The sequence below is a fragment of the Simochromis diagramma genome, unplaced genomic scaffold (genome assembly GCF_900408965.1).
Source record: "Simochromis diagramma unplaced genomic scaffold, fSimDia1.1 OVJJ01000705.1, whole genome shotgun sequence".
NCBI classification, from domain to species: domain Eukaryota; kingdom Metazoa; phylum Chordata; class Actinopteri; order Cichliformes; family Cichlidae; genus Simochromis; species Simochromis diagramma.
Window position 1 is genome coordinate 4379689 of NW_024387448.1, and position 18863 is coordinate 4398551.

Sequence of the window (18863 nt, forward strand, 5' to 3'; positions counted from 1 at the left end):
ACATTTACAGACACGCACACACAGTGTCAGCTCCAAGGACCAAAAGGAGAAGGAAAAGTACATACAAGCACACTGGAGCTGGCACAACACCAACGAGTGTCGCGGCTAAAGGGTGCTTTAATGATTTAATTTCCTCATTTTTCTTGCTTGCTTCCTTTTTTGCTTGGAAATAATCCAGTACACCCCCCTCTCCCCGATTTAAACACTGCCACTGATGTCACATTGCAGCCAAGAACTTGAAGTTCAGTGGCTGAATCACTTCAGGAAGCTAAACATCCGTGCAGGTTACTCTCACTCTGGGACTGCTTTGTGTAAGCTGAGCATCAGTTTTCCGTAAGGCAGTGAAGAAAGAGTTTCTCTGTTAAACCTGACTTGCTTCAGAGCCTCGACAGTCAGTTCCTGTCAGGCCATTGTTAAAAATGTTTCATTGCCTCAGAAAACAGAGTAGAGGGGAAACCACATCCAGAGCTGCTTAAGAAATCAAGAACAGCTCCAGCCATATGAAACATCACGATTCGAATGGATGCGCCATTCCTCAGGAATCAGCAAGTGCAGCATATATTTTTCATATTTTCCTCTCACGGTGGGTCCATTTTCACGGTCTTGACTGTTAGCTCGAGAGGTCTGTCTTTTTGGATTAAAATTGATTCCCTATTTCCTTGAATTATGCCTGTACTTTTTAGTATTATCCAGCTTCCTTGCTTGTGGAAACTGTGAGCTTCTGGCACCAGGCGTGAACTAAATTCCTAAGATCTAAATGCGTTTGGCTCTACAATAAAGCTTCCTGGTCATGTGGAATTTTTGGCAGCTGACCTGACTTTCTTATTCCTTGAAATGCCTTAGCAACTGTGATAAGGATGAAAATGGGAACGGAAGGCCTTGAGGAGGAGCAGGAACTCATCGTGAGATGATGAAGACATTGATAAGGAGAAAGGAACAAGCAGTCACATTGTTGACTTTTTTCCCCTTAACTGGACTCTCATTGCTGAGTATAAAGGTTCAAACTGACGGGATAAAAGTAGTATTCGCAATAATAAATGAACAGTCTAATCATATGATGATGATGACGACAGATTAGGACCAAAGTTGGGATGTTATGCTGAGTTTTAACTGTGAGATAATTTTTTATTTTGATAATACTGATAATGAATCAAATTGTAGATTTGTTGAAAGTGACGTAAGCACTGTGTGAAAAAGGGCAGCACCCTCACTCTTTTCAATGGGCCACTGTGCTGATACAGAGAGGTCATAAAGGCAGCAGCCTACGAGAAAGAGGGAGATTTTCTGTTTGAGCACTACGCTTCCGTTCGCAGTACAAAATTGTAGCCAGCAGGCTGTGAAAATCGGTGCTTTCAGTCCTTCACTGGTGAAATCATTTGCAAAACACTGTGTTATGGGTCCGCTTCCTGATAGGCTCAAAATGTCAGCACACAAAGTGCACACGCCTTGAACGTCAGAGATTTGCCAATACAGAGTACTGATCCAATAACAAGGGTTATTCTGTATTTGTAACTTAGAGGAATAAAAAGTCAAATCTGTTCAGTTTTGTTCATATGACTCCAAATCACAACAATATTTGGCTCAAGGTGCTTTTTATTGTAAGGCAAAGACCCTACAATAATAGGGAGAAAAAACCCAATAATCATATGACCCCCTATGAGCAGGCACTTGGCGACAGTGGGAAGGAAAACCTCCCTTTTAACAGGAAGAAACTCCCAGCAGAACCAGTCTCAGGGAGGGGCGGCCATCTGCCATGACTAATTACGGGGTGAGGGGAGGGAGATGGGACAAAAGACACACTGTAGAAGAGAACTAGAGATGATCAATAACAACTAATTTATTGCTTGGAGTGTATACACACAGAGAGTGAACAGAGGTGAGTGAGGAAGCATAACTAAGAGGAGGTTCATGTCACCTGATCCAGTTCTGAGTAGATGCTTTATCAAAAAGGAAAGTTTGAAACCTAATCTTAAAAATAGAGAGATGGTCTTTCTACTAAATCCAAACTGGGAGGCGGTTCCACAGAAGAGTGTCCTGAAATCTGAAGACTCTGCCTCCCATTCTACTTTTAGAAACTCTAGGAACAGCAAGTAAGATACCATTCTGAGAGCCAAGGGCTCTATTGGGGTGATACAGTACTACAAGGTCTTTAGGATAAGATGGGGCCTGGTTAGCAGGATTTTAAGTTTCATTCTGAGTTTAACAGGGAGCAAATGAAAAGAGGCCAATATGGGCCAAATCCATTCTCTCTTTCTGCAGTGGAGCTTTTCAGTCATGTCACACTTGGCATCATTATGCTTAACTTTTGCAAACATACAAAGAAAAGCTGTGAGCATCACAGCTGTGAAATCCCTCCAAACTGCTGACCCTTTCCTGTTAGCCTTTTGCATGTAAGCTGTGGTTGTAACAGTCTGTGGACTAGTGCAAGCACAGCACAGAGCTGAGAACTGAATTGTTAAGCTAGTTGTCCCTGTAGTATAGTTAGCTAAATCCATTTACTGGATTGGTGCATCCCTTTTTTAAACATCATTTGAAATGAGGACCTGGCAGAGATCCTGATACTATATCTTTAACCTTTGGTCTGGTCACTGCTGCACAAACTGTGGTGAGCAGCTTCGAACACTTCATTTCTGAGAATTTGTATTGTTCATCTTTTCAGTGGTTAAAAGAGCCAGCGTGTCACACTGTAGTCCAGCACTTTTTGACTTAATAATTCGAACACAAAAATGTTCCATCTTAAGTTAGCTCAGTTCCAAAATGTTTTAGGCTTTCCTTAATAGAGCCATTCAGAGCAAAGTCACTCCAGTGTTATCTTACCTGTATGCTTAAGCATGCGTTTTTCGCATGTGCTACGTAGATGATCAGCAGTTGGTGTAGATTTCTCTTACTCTACACCTTTTAATCAAGAATATTGGGAATGGGCACTGCTTGTGTCATGTTCTTCCATCTCTGCAGAGGACTGTTTAAAATCTTTTTGCACATAGGTTTTTCTAGGAGAATGTCCTGGCAAAGGCCCCTTCCTAGCTGCTCTCTGAGCCTTTGCCCTGTGATGAAACAGATGTTTCAAAGGTTTTAGTTGCCAGAATAATGGACTGTGCTCTGGCAAACATTCACAGCTTAGAAGTACATTGAATTCAAGTACATTTAGATGGAGGGGCCTACAGAGAAATGGGGATAGATGTTTTTTTCTTTCTTCTAAAAAGCATTTACCACAAGTGGACTCCAAATTAACTCAATCTGGATATTTGTTGGATATATGCATATCAAGGGTTTTAAATACTCTTCCACATCAATATATTCTGTAGAATGTTTCTAATTTAAGATGGAATTATCAGCATAACATTTTCAGTTTTCACATTGTGGAGCTCAGGAGGTTTATCTGGCTCTTAGTTAATTTAGTGTTCTTTTTGATCTTGCCCAGTCACAGTGATTCTCTGATCCACTCTGGGATGGTTTGTCACTAAGGCAGAGGTCCACTTTCACTTCTTGTATGTCAATCTGATGTAAACAATGTTAATGACATCATTCTGTTTCATCAGTATGAACAGCATGTCACATTTTAGTTGCCCTGTAAACAGCATTTCATCAGTCAGATCCGTCCAACAGTGACTTTACTCAATAAACAAAAACACATGAAACAATGTGTTGCTGTACTCTGAGCCCAGAGAAATTGCAGTGTGTGTGTGCGTGTGTGTGTGTGCGCGCGCGCGCGTGGCCACACATTCGCGTGTCCACATTCCAACTTTTGCAACTTACAGGATGTGTTGCTCAGCTACAGCCAAGACCAGATGACTTCTTAAAGAGCATTAAGAGGCAGCTCTGCCTGTCTGTGACTCAGAGAGATCACCAGTCTGTTGCTCTTGTAAGCTCTAAACAGTAATCCGGCTTTTGTTTTTTCCTTTTCAGCGTATTCAGTCACCACTCACTTGTCACTTGTACATTTCTCAGCTTTTCTGTTTTATGAATCACGTGATTCACTCATTAATGTTTCACGTGGAAACACGCCTCTTAAAGATGTGTCAGCCTTTGATTTAATGCAGCCTTTAAAAAAAAGAACTGGTCTCTGTTTCCTTAACTTTCAATCTGCCTATTCATGTAAAGACTTCTGTTGATGTGCCCAGGAAGTAGGGCTGTGCGATATGACCAAAGTCTCATATCCCGATATAAGAATTCTATCGTCCCAATAACGATATAAATCACGAAAATGTAACATTTTTTGTAAATTCTGTGAATCTCGGGCAGCTCCTCTTGCGAGAAGTGTTTCCAGCTGCGCGTCATGTAGCTGGAGTCGAGTGTTTTAACCGATGCATGAAACTATACATTTTTAGACATAAGTTTTAAAGACCGCCGTTTTCTTTGTGAGTATTTATTACACAGCGTGCTGCGGGGAAAAGCCTGTTCTAACGTTTGAGTCTAAGGTTTATTTTTTAGCACCTGGCGGCTCTTTTTTTAAATTCTCATCCGTAAATAATCTGCTCTTTCACGTGATTCAGTTTATTTTGAAAAGTCTCAACAGGATCTTGAGCTTTATTGTGAAAGGTTTATATGGAACATAAACAAGCGGACACGCGATGCTGTTACCGTCGTTGTTGCTAACCAAAACTCATAAAAACAGGCACTTGTCCGTAGTGTGGTTATATAAGAGAAAGAGAGAACTTTAAGAAATGAATATAGCCACTACAGTGACCATCAAAACGATGAAAAAATATTGCCGTAAACAGTTTATTTTGCGACACCACGAAACAAACGATAGCGTAAAATGAAACATAGACGTTTTTATATCGTCATCCGATATATATCGTTATATTGAACAGCCCTACCAGGAAGCACTCCTCACTTTTATTCTCACACTGACAAGCCTTTCATAACACATGCTTGAAGAATTCTAAACATGCTCAGAGCAGTGCATAGTTATGTGTGTATGTATATCAGATATGTTTCTCAGGGTTTTGTTTTGAAGATGAGACTTGAATCCCAAATATTTTACATCAGGATTTTTAACAAACAAAACCAAAAATAAAAATAAAAATCTACCCACATGTTCAGTCTCAAAAATGTTGCTGCGACAGATTTTTCATTGTCTCTTTTGCTATGATGCCCGGTTCCCCACAGAGTATGACCTTCTACAGATCCTGTAACTTTCCACTTTGGCTTACGTGCTTGTTTGTTCCCTCTCTCTGGGTGCTGCAAAGCTGGTTAATCTGAACTGTTTTTGTCCACTCATTGCTTTCACAAACACTGCAACAGCACATATTTGTGTTTGTGTCTTTGTCAGCTTTCTGTCATAATACAGAATTTTCCAGTTTGGCAAAGTGCACTCCGTGGATTCCTCAATGCATGTGAATTGCACCTTCAGTCTTTTCTAGCGTCAGCACACTTTCGTCACAGTGGCCTTCTGTTCGTGCGTCAACCAGTTGTGGTCAGTGTGGCGTGGATATCATGTGCTCTGTAGGTTACTAGAAAGTGCACCTTGCCAGATGAGTGAGCTGTCTAGATCAGAGGTTTGATCCACACTCACAGATGACCTGCTTGTTGTATTGAGATTGAACACATGGAGTTACAGGGTTATATTTATAAAACCAATAGTAGTATATAGTAATTAGGATAGTGATTTATAAAGTGTCAAAGAAGGTTCAGAATAGCATCACAGCAGTAATTTCCATGATATAGCAACACTGCACAATGGGTTCTCTGCATTTCCACTTCCAAACCATTAAAGCTCCATATATCCCAACACTTTCTACTGGGATTCATCTTCTTTTACTTCCTGAACCTGATAAAGTAACCGCACTCAGAAATAATTAATCTTTTTGGCTGTATCGCTATTCATTAACAGCCCTATTCTTTAAAAGCAGATTGCAGTTAACCGAATTCTGTTTTCTCACTCCTCCTGATTCAAGTGCGTAATCCTAGCTACCATGGCCACTGTAAGACAAACAACTTTGGGTGCCATTGATCTGTAGTGAGTGTAGGCTGTCAGTCCATTCTTTACCCCAGCTGTCAATATGTGTCCACATCTATTTAGTCTGAAGGAGGCTGTAAAACTTTGCGATAGGAGTCCGATATGAGTCAATGAGTCTGTGAAGCTCACTTCTATTTGATGATAGCGACACTGAGGAGAGAGAATGGTGGAGGAGAGCAGGTAAAATGAGAATGAGATGATAAAAATATACATGTGATGATGTTAGATGATCATATATGGCTTGAAAGAGCTATTTTATGATCTTTAGGTTAAAAGTAACTTATAAGACATACTATGCACGTGGTCGGTTTCTAGCCACAAATATAAAACGCTGATGGACAAAACAGAAATGTCCATCTTGGCCACTGTATCAAGATGCTGGGGCAACATGGGGGCTTCCACAAACCAGCGCCCACTCTGTGTATTTTGAATGCATTAATCCTAAATTCATGCGAATTAGTTTGTTAAAAGACATAATTACATACCAATCAATGTATATAGTTATTAATACATAATCTTTTTTGCTATTAAATAATCTAAAAAAATACTTACTTTACCTATAAATTATGATCTCTTATTATATTTTGAATAGCACAAGATTTTCTTTTAATGACTGGACTGCACTTTGTATTGGGAAATATCAGAAAAAGTTTGAGAACCACTGCTTTCAGGCAGCTTTCTTATGATTGATCACCCCTTGCAAACAGAAGTCAACAAGTCGGTGGGGCTGCAGTTCTTCCCTGTGCTTGAGTTAACATGTAAGAGAATCTGCTTCTTATGACATCATTAAGATATCTTTTCCTGTAGTTTAAGCATTTATAAATACCTTCTATTACTGTAAATAGTTGAGGTTTTAACACTTTCTGATAATATAACTTTGATATGGATATGAATGTATCACACAGTGATGCTATCGGCATTCAGTGTGACAGAATGATTAAACACGGGTCTGCTGATATTAAAACTGGATTTTTTTTCCAGTCCCCCCCCAAGTTATTGTATTTCCATCTGTCTTCCGCCCTATTTTGTATAAAAAGGAAGTGAGTGTGAGGTGTTAATGTGCATCTGGTGTGTGTATGTTTATGCATGTGTATCATGGTCAGGGGGTTTCGCCATCAGGGGATTTGAGCGTTGCAACTTGTTATGGTGCAACATCAGAGCAACCGACAAGTCAGAGCTGATGAATGGGAAGCTACTGCTAATGATCGGTAAAATGCTCCTTTCTCCACATGTAGTATTGGACCATTTATCAACCACAGAAGTGGACCTGCAGGTCCAGACACACTCACATATCACACACACTAATCAGCTGCTTCCCAGTAGCCTTGGTAACCAACTGCAGAATCTCTCTCTCCCTGTGATTCTTCACTTTGCCCCTCCTTTTCTCTCTCTTATATCCAACCTTTTTTTGCTTTCATGAGCTAATCCCCCCCCCCCCCCCCCCCCAATCCTTTCTTCCCAGCTAACGAAGAAAGGCAAAGTTAAAGACACAGGAAAAAGAAAGGGGGGGGAACACAGACGAGGCCTGAAAGTACTCTGCAGGCCGCTGCCTAGCACCTGATTTCCTCTGGGAGCCACGCAGAGATAAAGAAATAAAGGCGTGACCGTGTGAAAAGGAAAAAGGGGAGAGCAGATAAAGACAGGGTTTACCTGCCAGGTGGGACTTTAAGAGATTGAGCGTATCAAACCAGCAGCCCTGTCTTGACATGTGCACAGTAAATTGCATGATAATTCTGGTATAGAAATAAATCTGGACCCCCTCAGGCATTCAGTTGATGGCGTTTTAAAAGTAAAACGAGGATCTGCTCGCAGATGGAGCTAACGGAAAAGTCATGCTTTGAATTATGTGTTTGAATGCAAAGGTGTAGAGCAGCAGCTACAGCTGCAGGTGATTTATATTTGAATTGTGTGACCGCAGCATCCAGGTCCCTCTGATACCACTGCCACCCGTAGTAAGGCTGTGTTGTTGCTTGTGATTTATAGCATCACAGTCACTGTCTACAGTGGTTGGCCCGTACCCAGTGGTCCAGTGTCAGAGTAGCTTGTTTTTTGTGTCAGTGTCAATGTATAAAAAAGGCATGTTTGGACCCACTTTTAAGTGTTTTTACAGGTACAGCAAGGATCACAAATTCTGAATTTACACTGCTACAGTAGAAAAATAAGAAGGTTTGGTGTTTGTGTCTTTTTCAGTTTTTGCGTGTCTGTCCGTGTCCTTGTTTATCGCTTCTGAATCACTGATGACCAACCTGTCACCATCACTTAGAGAACACGTAAAGGTTTTTTTTCTGGAAATGCAAATTGCAGCTAAAGATCATCTGTACCACTTGATCTGACTCTTTTCCCAAGCCTGTAAGCACATCTCCCTGCATGCTGCTGAACATGGTAGATTCAATTAGAGCCACCCCCGCGCTTGTTTTCCTCCGCTATTGTGCTACGTCTGGTTATGATCTACATTTCTTTTATTGTCAGCAACTTCCATAAAAAGCAAACAACTGGCAATGAAATGATCTTGCTCCTCTGTCCCACAGGGGCCCATTGTTGTCCAAAAACTATAAAAATCATATCAGTCAGTGACACACGGTTGTACTGGCTGACATGTTCCTTCATTACTATGAACACACACATTGTGTTTTATTTTGGGTGAGTTTCACATGTGCAGCACATAACTTCTCAACTGAAAATAGTCCCCAACAATTGTGCTATTTTATTTTAAAAATAGCCAATTGCTTTTAGTACTGTTGCTGTATGTTTGCAGCAACAGTACCCGTGCATTTTAGATTTTTAAATTCATGCCATTGCATTGTGTAGTCTTTAAACCAAGAGTTTTGTATGACATCCAGATATTGGCAACTTATGTTAGTGAAGACAAAGAGACAAAGGGAGGAGTTTAAATTTCTAGAGATGTGAAGATGGGACGAATATTTCCAAGTGATATGAGATGTATTATTAAAAAGTGGTCCAAAGACTGAGGCGTGGCACATATGATTGGAGTTGGCCATGCGTTTGTCTGTCATGGGTGACTGTGGTTCAGGAGATCCAGGGTGTCGTCTGGTACTGAAAGGTTGTTGGTTTGATCCCTGGCTGGCTGTATAAAAAAGTACTTGCATGTAGAAAAAAAGTGTTTGTATGATTGTGTCAATGAGACATGTTTAAGTGCTAAAGTAGAGTAGAAAAGCACTATACAAGAACCTATCTATTTACCATCTTCCACTTTGATGTTTTCATAGCCTTTGTCAATGAAGAAAAGTCCAATTTAGCCCATCTGCAACTTGTTCTACCCATTATTGATCAGTGAAACAGTTTTTTTTTTTTTTTAAATATTGAACATCAATGTCAGACTGGAGTGAAACAGCTGCAGTAGAACAATCAACCATAACTGAAGAAAAAAACTGTAAATGTACTAATGCTGAGTGTAAGGCTGAATGTAACTAATGCTGAGAGAAACTACACAATCAGTCCAGGTTATTTCATCAGGCACTCCCTGCACAGTGACTGGCATGTCTTGATGTCAGCTGTCATCAAAAGGTGCAGCATTGTTCTCTACACCCACATTCTTCTCATTGTTCTGAGAGGCTTGACAGTAAGGTGAAATGTGAAATGGCCAGACTGACCCATTCTTAAGAACGAATGAAAAGGCTCCAATAAAACTCTTGCACATATTACATGATGTATCCCACTGTAATTACACTACGTCATTATTGACCCAAGTAGCATATATCACTCCCTCGTGGCCACTTTGCTTTACTTTTAAAGTAGCTCAGAGTGCTGAAGATCAACTTTGCTCCAGTGCACATTTTAGCCCAGCCCCTTGTATCTGTCCATGCTGTTATCTGTGGTTTGCGTTCTTGCTAACAGAAGGTCAGTTTTGTTTTTGTTTTTTTTAATCTTTTCTAAAAATGCGTCATATCAAGGCCTGTAGGAAGTCCTGGGTGAGGTCAGAAACAAGTATTTCATTCTTCTTGGCATGTTTTTCCGTCCCTAAAGAAGGTAGAGAGGGTGATACTGTTGGTATGCAGAGCTGTTTCAGTTGGTAACACATGACGAATGAGGCAGGTAGGATTCCAGTGAACCTTTTAAACCTGCTTCTATTACAAATAGTTACACTTTTTATTTTTCAAATTCCACACATCATAGATCATTGTAACTGTGGTTCTATGCTTTAGAGCAAAAGTATCAATGAAAATAGCTAACGTGAGCTGGGAATCGCACTCTCAGAGACCACAAACCACAGTGGTCCCATGTAAATAAATAGCACTGGTTACTTTCTGTACTGTTCAGATTTGTAACCAAAAAAAAAAGTTTGTTTAGAATGTTTAAATTTGTGGAATAATTTTGTTGTTTACCTGGTCAGTTTAAGCAGTTAGCCTGCACAGCGTCATACTCCACCATATTGTACTCTGACTAATTCGGGAGTTTAATCTAGTTCGACCTGCTCTCTGAAAAGCTTTTTTTATGGTGTCTGGCCTGCTGCTTTACTTCACATTTTGTTATTGTTAACAAATCCTATCTAAAAGAGCAAAACAAACAATGTGTTAGTAGGTAATGCTTTGAGTCTTTATCATGCTTTCTGGGTTCTCCTTCAAGCCTGTTTAATGAATAGACTTTAAGTACTTCACACCCAGATATGCAATGATGAGTCATTTATCGTGAAAACTGTGCCCTGCAGGGTTTTTTTTTCTTTTTTTAGCAAATATTGAGAAACATATCTTTTTTACTGGACTCTCTTTTTAAATTGTTATTTGTAGCACACTTGTTTACATGTGCTTTTGATGTTATATACAACCTGTAGAAATCTACCAGTTATGCACACTTTTCCTATGGGATCAGTTTCAGGTCCACTAGTTTATTATACATCTCCTTTCCCTTGGACATATTGTCCATCTCTTTTGAGAATACACTTTGATTGCTAATGATGATGATGCCAAACATTTACATTTTTAGACAGATTTGATTTCATCCACTTGCACTCCAACAATATCTGGACAAAGGCTTTCCAAAGATCATGTAAATACCAAACATCTCAAATAAAGCATTCACTTTGTAGCATCCAGCCTCAGGATACTCAGCTATGGTCAACTGCCACTTCAACCCAGTTGACCACTGTTTATAGAATTTATATCACTGGCTGATCGAAAGTGATGCTGTGCCTTTCAATGAATGTGTTAAGGTAGAGTAGTTAAAATGAAGTGTCTCAATTATGAAGTTTACATAAGGTTTGGAGCCAAAATGGAGAAAGCACTTAATACATGTCAATAGTAAAACATATAAATATTATCTATTGTCACACTGCATACTGTTGGAAATGGCTGCAAACCAGATTTTTTTCCTCCTGGAAACCTTCTGTTACATTTGTAGCAGACAGGACAAAGTCCCCGCTCCAGTGAATGACTTCATCGTAGAAACGTTTGGGCTATTTCAATAATGTGATTTCCTTGTTAATGTTACTTAAAACTTTTGGACCTCTGAGTTCCTTTTTTTGTTTGTTTGTAATGGTTCATCAGTGATGCATCATACACCAGGCAGCAGTCCACGGGGCTCGTGATCAAACAGAGTAGAAACTCAATGAATGACTCAGGATCTCTTCCTTCCCCTCCACTGCTCTCCATCACTCTCTACATTAGCCCATCCCTTCCTGGTTTCACTCTGATCCATATGATCTCTGATCCAGAAAGTGAAAGGGCTTCGGGGCATCAGCCTTAAAGGATTAAGGAGCTTTCAGACATGCATCTTCATTACCTTTATTGATCCAGTTGATATCAGATTTAATGAATTAACTTTGGTAGAGAGAGCTCTAAATCCCAGCTGATATCAACTCACTGCCCGAGAATAGTCTTTACTACTATCTGTTCAGTGAACCGCCTCTTCAAATAATGACCTGTTCGTTCACATTCAAACGTCACGAATTGAGATTAAAATACAACTTTTGCCATATAACACAACATATAACCTTCTTCTGTTCTTGTTTAGATTTGTTGTTTCTATTTGGGGTTTTTTCTGGTGGTTTAGCTGTGCTACACCAAGACATGCCATTTTACTGAAAGGTTTACTGAAGATGAATAATAAATGGCTCAATGCTCAGCTTTATACACATAACCGCACTGTTAATGAATGTGTAGTGATCTCATATAGTGTAATCAGTGCACTGATATAATGGTCCTGTCATAGATGCATTATAGTGGAGATTAAATGAAAATACCTTTGCTTTGAGCACGCCCAGTGTGGCTATGTTGCCTCTTAAAAACAGAAGGCACAAACAAAAGCTGTAGTAAATGTAAAGCAGGTGGTTTTAATATTGGCTTGAGCATTGAGCAGTCCTTTTTACAGCATTAGTCTTAGTCTAAATTACAGACAAAATGTCACTAAGTAGCAAAGAAACAATTGTCCAACAAGCAGCCTGACTCTATGAATATCCAGTTTACTGTTAACTACTTTGATTGCTGCTTTTCTTTTATATTTATCTGCAATCAGATATGATCATTAAACGCTGTCCAGCTAAAAGTTATTCTATAAACAGAGTGAATCAAATCTGGTGAATGATGCAGGTTTTTTTTATCTTAAAGTCACACTTTACTGCGTGTGTGTGTGTGTACGTGTGTGTGCGTGTGTGTGTGAACACCGTTCAGCTTATATTACATGTACAATACTGATAATAAATAAATGAATAAATAAAAAAATAAAAAAATATATATATATATAATCAAAGATACAATTTTGTTTTTGTAGGTTTTAAATTACTTTGATGCATTTCTCCATGCCTATGTGCATTTTATGCACATAAATTAGGCCATGTATAAGTCAAGGACTTTTATTATGAAAGGAAGTAACAGGAAGAAGTCCTTTCCAAGTATGTGTGGAACAAATCAGGTTTCCGGTACAGCTCAGACAACGATGGGCATCTCATCGATCAGCCTGGAAAATGTTTGGCTTTAGAGCAGTCTGGCTCTGCAAGCTTCACTTTTTATCCTTCTTGGATTTGTTTGTACTGGTATGTAAATACCTTATAGGTGCAGTACTGCCACCTCCTGGAAGTAGTGGTGGGTTACATCAAGTCAGGCACTGATAAATAAGAGAGAAACTATATATTTTATAGCCTCTTAAATCCTGCATTCTGGTCCTCTTAGGTGTAAACTCATCTCGTCACTCCCTCTGAGGATTCCGTTTGTTTTAGAGATTTGTAAATTACTTTTCTACGTGCCACCGTGTGCCTGGCGTGTTCAGAAATTCAGAGAGTTGCTCTTTCAGTATGGTACAAAAACACCCTCCGTTTCCAGCGACAACACAAACTCTCTTATTTCACCTTAACAGTCTTTCTGTGTCACTGACTACATACAGAGTTTCCAGTAACAGCACCCCACACGCCACCCACCCAACCAACCACTCGCTGAATAGAGACCCCGTGTGCTGCCTTTCGTATTTACCTCTGACTAAGAATCAGACATATGAATGAGTCATTTTCACTTTTTCTCATTGAGTGCTCGCGATTTGGTCTTTGGCCTCTCATATCGTGCTTATTGAGGTGAAACACTGATGCTTCTGAACTGTGAACAACATGTAGCATCATCACCAGTGAGTCAGCTGAGAGGGATGAGGAATACTGATGGCTGTTATGGTTTGGATTAGAGCCTGACTGGCGCCTCCCTGTGGCAAGAAACCAGAAATTGTATGCTCCGGAGCAGCTCAATTCCAGGAAATGATTTCAGTGGGCGGCAATGTAGGCATGGCAGTCTGAGGACAACGGTGGGAAAGAATGTCAGTAACAACAACAGTGGTTCTGAGGGGATGCCAGAAAAGAGTGGACGACTTTGGGGGGGAGGGGGGTTGTGGTTTATTTCCCTTTTTTTTTTTTTTTTTTTTTTTTTAAATGTGGTATTACAGGTGTCTTTTAGGGGTTTTTTTTTCTGTTGACCTACCTGTATGGAAATTTCCACATATGAGCGTGTGGGTGGTGATAGTCATAGCCAGCATTGGATGTCTCTGCAGCTTATTGAGGCTGAGGGACCTTTATCAAAGGGAATTCACCTGATACTGTAGGTTTTTTTTTTTTTTTTTTTTTTTTTTTTAAATGGGGCATTTTTAGGAAGTGTGCATACTTGTCGGTTTTTCCACATGCATGTCACAGAGTGCATCAGATGCCCTGCCATTAACCCTTTACACTCCGTCTTTGTCTCTCTTTCCAGGAGCGCTTCGCTGAAATCTTCGGGCAGGATGCGGCGGCTGAAAGCCGGAGGTCTCAGGAGAGTTTCAAGAAGTGGCTGCTGGTGGGGATGACGGTGGTGACAGGCGTTGTGGCGGGTGCGCTTATCGCGCAAAAACGCCTGTGAGCCCTCTCGCTCTCCAGTCGTCTCCTTCACAACCCTCAACATTTAGATGAAGGTCCAGTTCGTCTGATCATAGCTGCTGACGATGTTTACTCCCCTAACCCCTACCATCCTGCATCCCTCCCCCCCATCCGCTCCCACAGTGGACTAAGAATCCTCAAATGTTGAGAAGAAGAAAGAAGACAGATATTGAAAGACGTTTCGTTTTCCAGTCTCCGAAACAAGTTGTTCCTTTCATTCCATTCTTCACTCGTTCCTACACCTTGTTTATATGTAATAGTTTTAACAAATTTGTTTCTCCATTTTCATCAACAGAACAAGCTGAAACCGATTCTAGTCTTACAGTTTAACCCAGACTTATCTAATGGCTCCAGACGTGTTGCTGTTGAAGCTTGTTTTTCCTACAGACGCCACAATCACAGCTCTGTAAAGCTCTGTATGTGCCATATGGAGAGCAAAGTCAGGGGAAAGTTTACTGTAAGTCTTTCGTAGTTTCCTGCAAGCCATCCTGATCACCGTCACATACAGCAACATAACCCATCACTTCACACATTGGGTTTTTTGGGGGGGGTTTCCCCCTTACCCTATCTTTCATGCCGGTTGGCTTGTGTATGAGCGCTAGATTAAACTGACTCATGCAGATTAGCATCCACTAGTTTGTTGATGTGTGGTTTTTTGTTTTTGTGTGTTTTGTTTGTTTTGTTTTTTCTTTATTTCTCAACTATTAAAATCCCACCCTGACTGGTCTGTGCTTTATGGTCATAGTTGGCCTCAGTTCGACCATCGCGTGTGGCAGGTTGTCAGAATCAGTTCAACCACAGTTCATAGGAGCAGGGTGCCATGGCTCAGACGCTCAATGTTCACCATAAAGTAGCTGAAGAATGCAGCCATTACTGTAGCAATTCATGCAATAGCTAGAGTTTCATTGTTTCCAGGCATGCTTTGGCTACACTGAAAGAAGTGTCTTTAATCTTAAAGGGGACCTATCATGCTTATGTCCTGTGGTGGTGCTCATATTAAATGGGGCTTCAAATTTAAGTGTGCAGAGTTTCAGAACATTTCGTCATCAGCTGACACGATCAACATCTGTGCTCCTCCCACCGTGAAAAATCAAAACACCAACATCTTTGCTATGATAGTGAAGTGGCCGACACCGCACAGTGAAAATGTTTCGAAACTCTGTCTCTCTGACGCGTGTAAACACATGATTGGCTAATAATTCTCCAATTTCAGCTGCTGATTGGCTTTTTGGTGAGAGAGCCAGGGAAACAACATTAGCGTCTCAGAATTCTCCCACAGATTTTTATCTGGGAATCTTTGAGTGCCATATCTCCTCCTCCATATAATGTTGCTGCTATTAGCACAGCAGCCACTCACATTCGCTGTTTAAACCTTGTGTTTACAAGAGGCAGCCAATCATAAAACTTCCCTGAAAGGAAGTGTAAGGGGGCTAAATGGCATCAAAGCCCAGTATACGATCTAAGGACTGTGAGTCATGCCCTTAATAGGTCCACTTCAAGATTGTCATTGGGTGATATGTTTGGTACTACTTTGTTTGAACACCCCCTCCTCTATAAACAGTATAAAAAACGTCATATATTCTAACACTGCTGCAGTGTAATTCCTATGAGGCATCAGTAACAGGTGTATGAACAATTAATCAGTAACTGACAATGTAACAGCTCACATGAACAAATCATGTATGAATGAGTGCGACTGGCCTCATTCATACATGATCAAGATCCACTTACAAGGTTTCAACTACACTTCATGGCCTTCATCACATAGAGCAAAGATAGATTCGGCAGTTCAAAAATAATCATGTGGTAAGAGCTTAAATAACAAAAGTGGTGATATAAATGACCAAATGCTCTGTATTTGTCTTTATGACCCTGCACAACACTGCTGGAGGTCTACCAGAATTGTTGACGCAGTTATCAGCGTGGCTCTAATAGCAGTCGTCTATTGCCTGTTCATACTCCAGGTGCAGATGCTTCACAGGATTTACAGCTACTTTATATTACTATAAAATTATGAATCAATTAAGGTGCAACTGGTTTGATGATTGTTACTGATCTAAAAGTCATTGGGTCCAACTTCTATAATGCTGCTTTTAATTAACTGACAATGAAAACAGCCCCTAGATGCAGCCATAACTGCTTAAATAGACCATTCGTTTAAGATTTCTTTTTTTGGGAGGGGTGTAGATGAAAGTGTTTGAGTCATTTTCACAGATTATTTTGCAATAAAATCCTAATCATGAGCTGCACTGTTCAAACACACAGCTGTTTATGTTTTTTTTCCTCCCTATAGTTTATTTTCCCCACTGTGTCCTAATCAATTTTTATTTTTGAGCCTTTAGTCACATCTGACACTGATCAGTGACACACTTCATGCTTCGTGTTATCGTCACCGGAGCAAGCAGATTTATGTAGCAAACTGATGAAGCAGCTGTCCTTCAGGAGACGATGCGGTTCTGCTTCGCGTCGTCTGCGAGCTAAAGAAATGTGTCACCTCGTGTTTGTGTACCATCTTGAGCAAATCAGCAGCTGTCAGCGGCTGTAGGAGCATGAAACTCAAAATCTAAACATTCATATCTCATCTCGCTCAATTCCAGTTATCCACAAACCCCTCCCACCCCTCTTTTTCCACCTCCTTCGTCCTCCCCAGACGCTTCAGAGCTGTCAAACCGCCATCCGTCTCTTCTCTTCCCCTCGCCATCCAGCTCCACCTCTTCCTCCCGCGGTCCCCCAGCTGTCACTGCACTTAGTCACGTGTGTCAGTCACAGCTGGCCCACCTGCTGCTTCGCAGACACATGCACGCACGTGCCAATCAGAGCCGGTCCACAGGAGATGGAGGAAGGGAAGGAGACACCTATCCATCTTTAATTTGAAGCTGAAGTCAGAAGAGTGTTTGTCGCCTGGCGTGTTGTGCACTAACAACTGCTCGATTAATTTACTGGGAAGGATGGGGTTGGGGTGGTGGTGGAAAAGGGAGTATACTCATTCCTGTTCCCAGAATCTTCCCACTGCTTCCAAATTTGATCTTATTCCAAACAGCGTCTCTCCCTCTCTCTGCTGAACAGTATGTCCTACAGCACAATAAAGCACTGTGGAGCTTTACAGGCGAGTGCTGTTTTCTCATCGAGGCACTACACTCAGCCACACCTAGTAAACATTAAAGGAACAGAGTGTAATGCAAACAAGAGAGGAAAAAAAGGATTTGTGGTTGAGACATCCATCATGGTGTCCAGCTACCAGCTTTGCCTCCATGTTCAAAACAAGGACTCATCACTCGCGTCAGATATTGGCTCCTTTATGTTACCGTCCACATATTTTTCCTGTTAATGCCCTGATTTTTGACCTGGTTATGAATATTTCACCAAAATCACACAAAATGCATAGCCTGAATAATCAGTATCGTTTGGTTTGCTCGTGTTCTCCTCACCGCCTTGTTAGCCAGGGTATGTTCTCAAACATTCCAGTACAGTATATATCTATTTTTTTAGCCCCATCAAAAGCTCCTCACAGGCTTGTCCCTGCTGTCCGGGCCCCTGACTCTAACGAGCTCTTTTCTTACCCATTTATAGATGTGTGCATGTGTGTGTGTGTGTGTGTGTGTGTGCGTGCGTGCGTGTGTGCGGGAGCATGTGTGTGAATTTCTTTCTGGCAGAAGGGAGGCACAAATGAAGGAAGTGTGACAGCATTGGCACGACCCCCCCACATATATATGCTAGTTATTTAAGCTGATTAGAATAGTATTAGCTTAGTGAAATATTTAAAACAGACCTGATGGCTTTCAACTTTATTTATATTTGGTGTCAAAAAATAGAAAAAGAAAAAAAAAAGCATAACTGTGCTCCTTCAAATGGCCTTAAATTCCATCGTTGCATCCATGTGCACTGTCAGTCGTGTTTTTTTTTTCTTTTCTTTAGGACTGTTGGACTGCTAGTAGATGAAAAGAAATGCAAACAAATCAAGAAAACATTTTCAAAAAAAGTTATCCGGTGTGTTCCTGTTGGGTCTAAATTAAAGTTTGCTGTCATGTCCAATGGTCACTTTGTATGTCTTTAGAATGCCAATGTAAAATTTGAAATGACACTGAACCTAATAAAGCCCGTTGTTGGAAGATATGCCGAGTCTCTTTTTCTGATGTCTTGGATAGTGGAGGGGAGTGTTGGAGCAAAAATGCCCGTGAACATATGCTGTTAAATATTCAGGGTATTTGCCAGAAGCTGAAATCAGCCAGAAGAAAGTTAATTTTATGCCACAAAAGACTGCTTAGTGGATGGGAGGAAATGAGAGTTGCGAAAATAAAGGTCAACCATGATGTAATGAGGCAATGGAGATTTCAGTCAAGCTTTTAGATCAACAGTGCTAAACTTCTAATATTAACTTTATTCATTAGCTAAATAGAAAGCTAGGGTTTCAAATGAGTCATTGCAATAGAAGAGTATAATAATATATATGTGTAGTCATCAGACGGGCCGATGGCGCGATATGGCAGCCTCGCTTCTGTCAGTCTGCCCCAGGGCAGCTGTGGCTACAACTGTAGCTTGCCTCCACCAGTGTGTGAATGTGAC

At 40.7% G+C, this 18863-nt stretch overlaps 1 protein-coding gene across 2 annotated transcripts in view; it reads left to right on the forward strand.

The window, feature by feature from the left end:
* bcl2l1 (BCL2 like 1) overlaps positions 1-18413 on the forward strand; it is a 33147-nt gene extending 14734 nt beyond the window's left edge. For both annotated transcript variants that reach the window (XM_040013836.1, XM_040013835.1), the window contains exon 3: positions 14140-18413. In XM_040013836.1, coding sequence (XP_039869770.1) covers positions 14140-14283 — 144 coding nt within the window. In that variant the 3' untranslated portion in view covers positions 14284-18413. The remainder of the gene's footprint in view (positions 1-14139) is intronic.
* Positions 18414-18863: the final 450 nt, after the last annotated feature.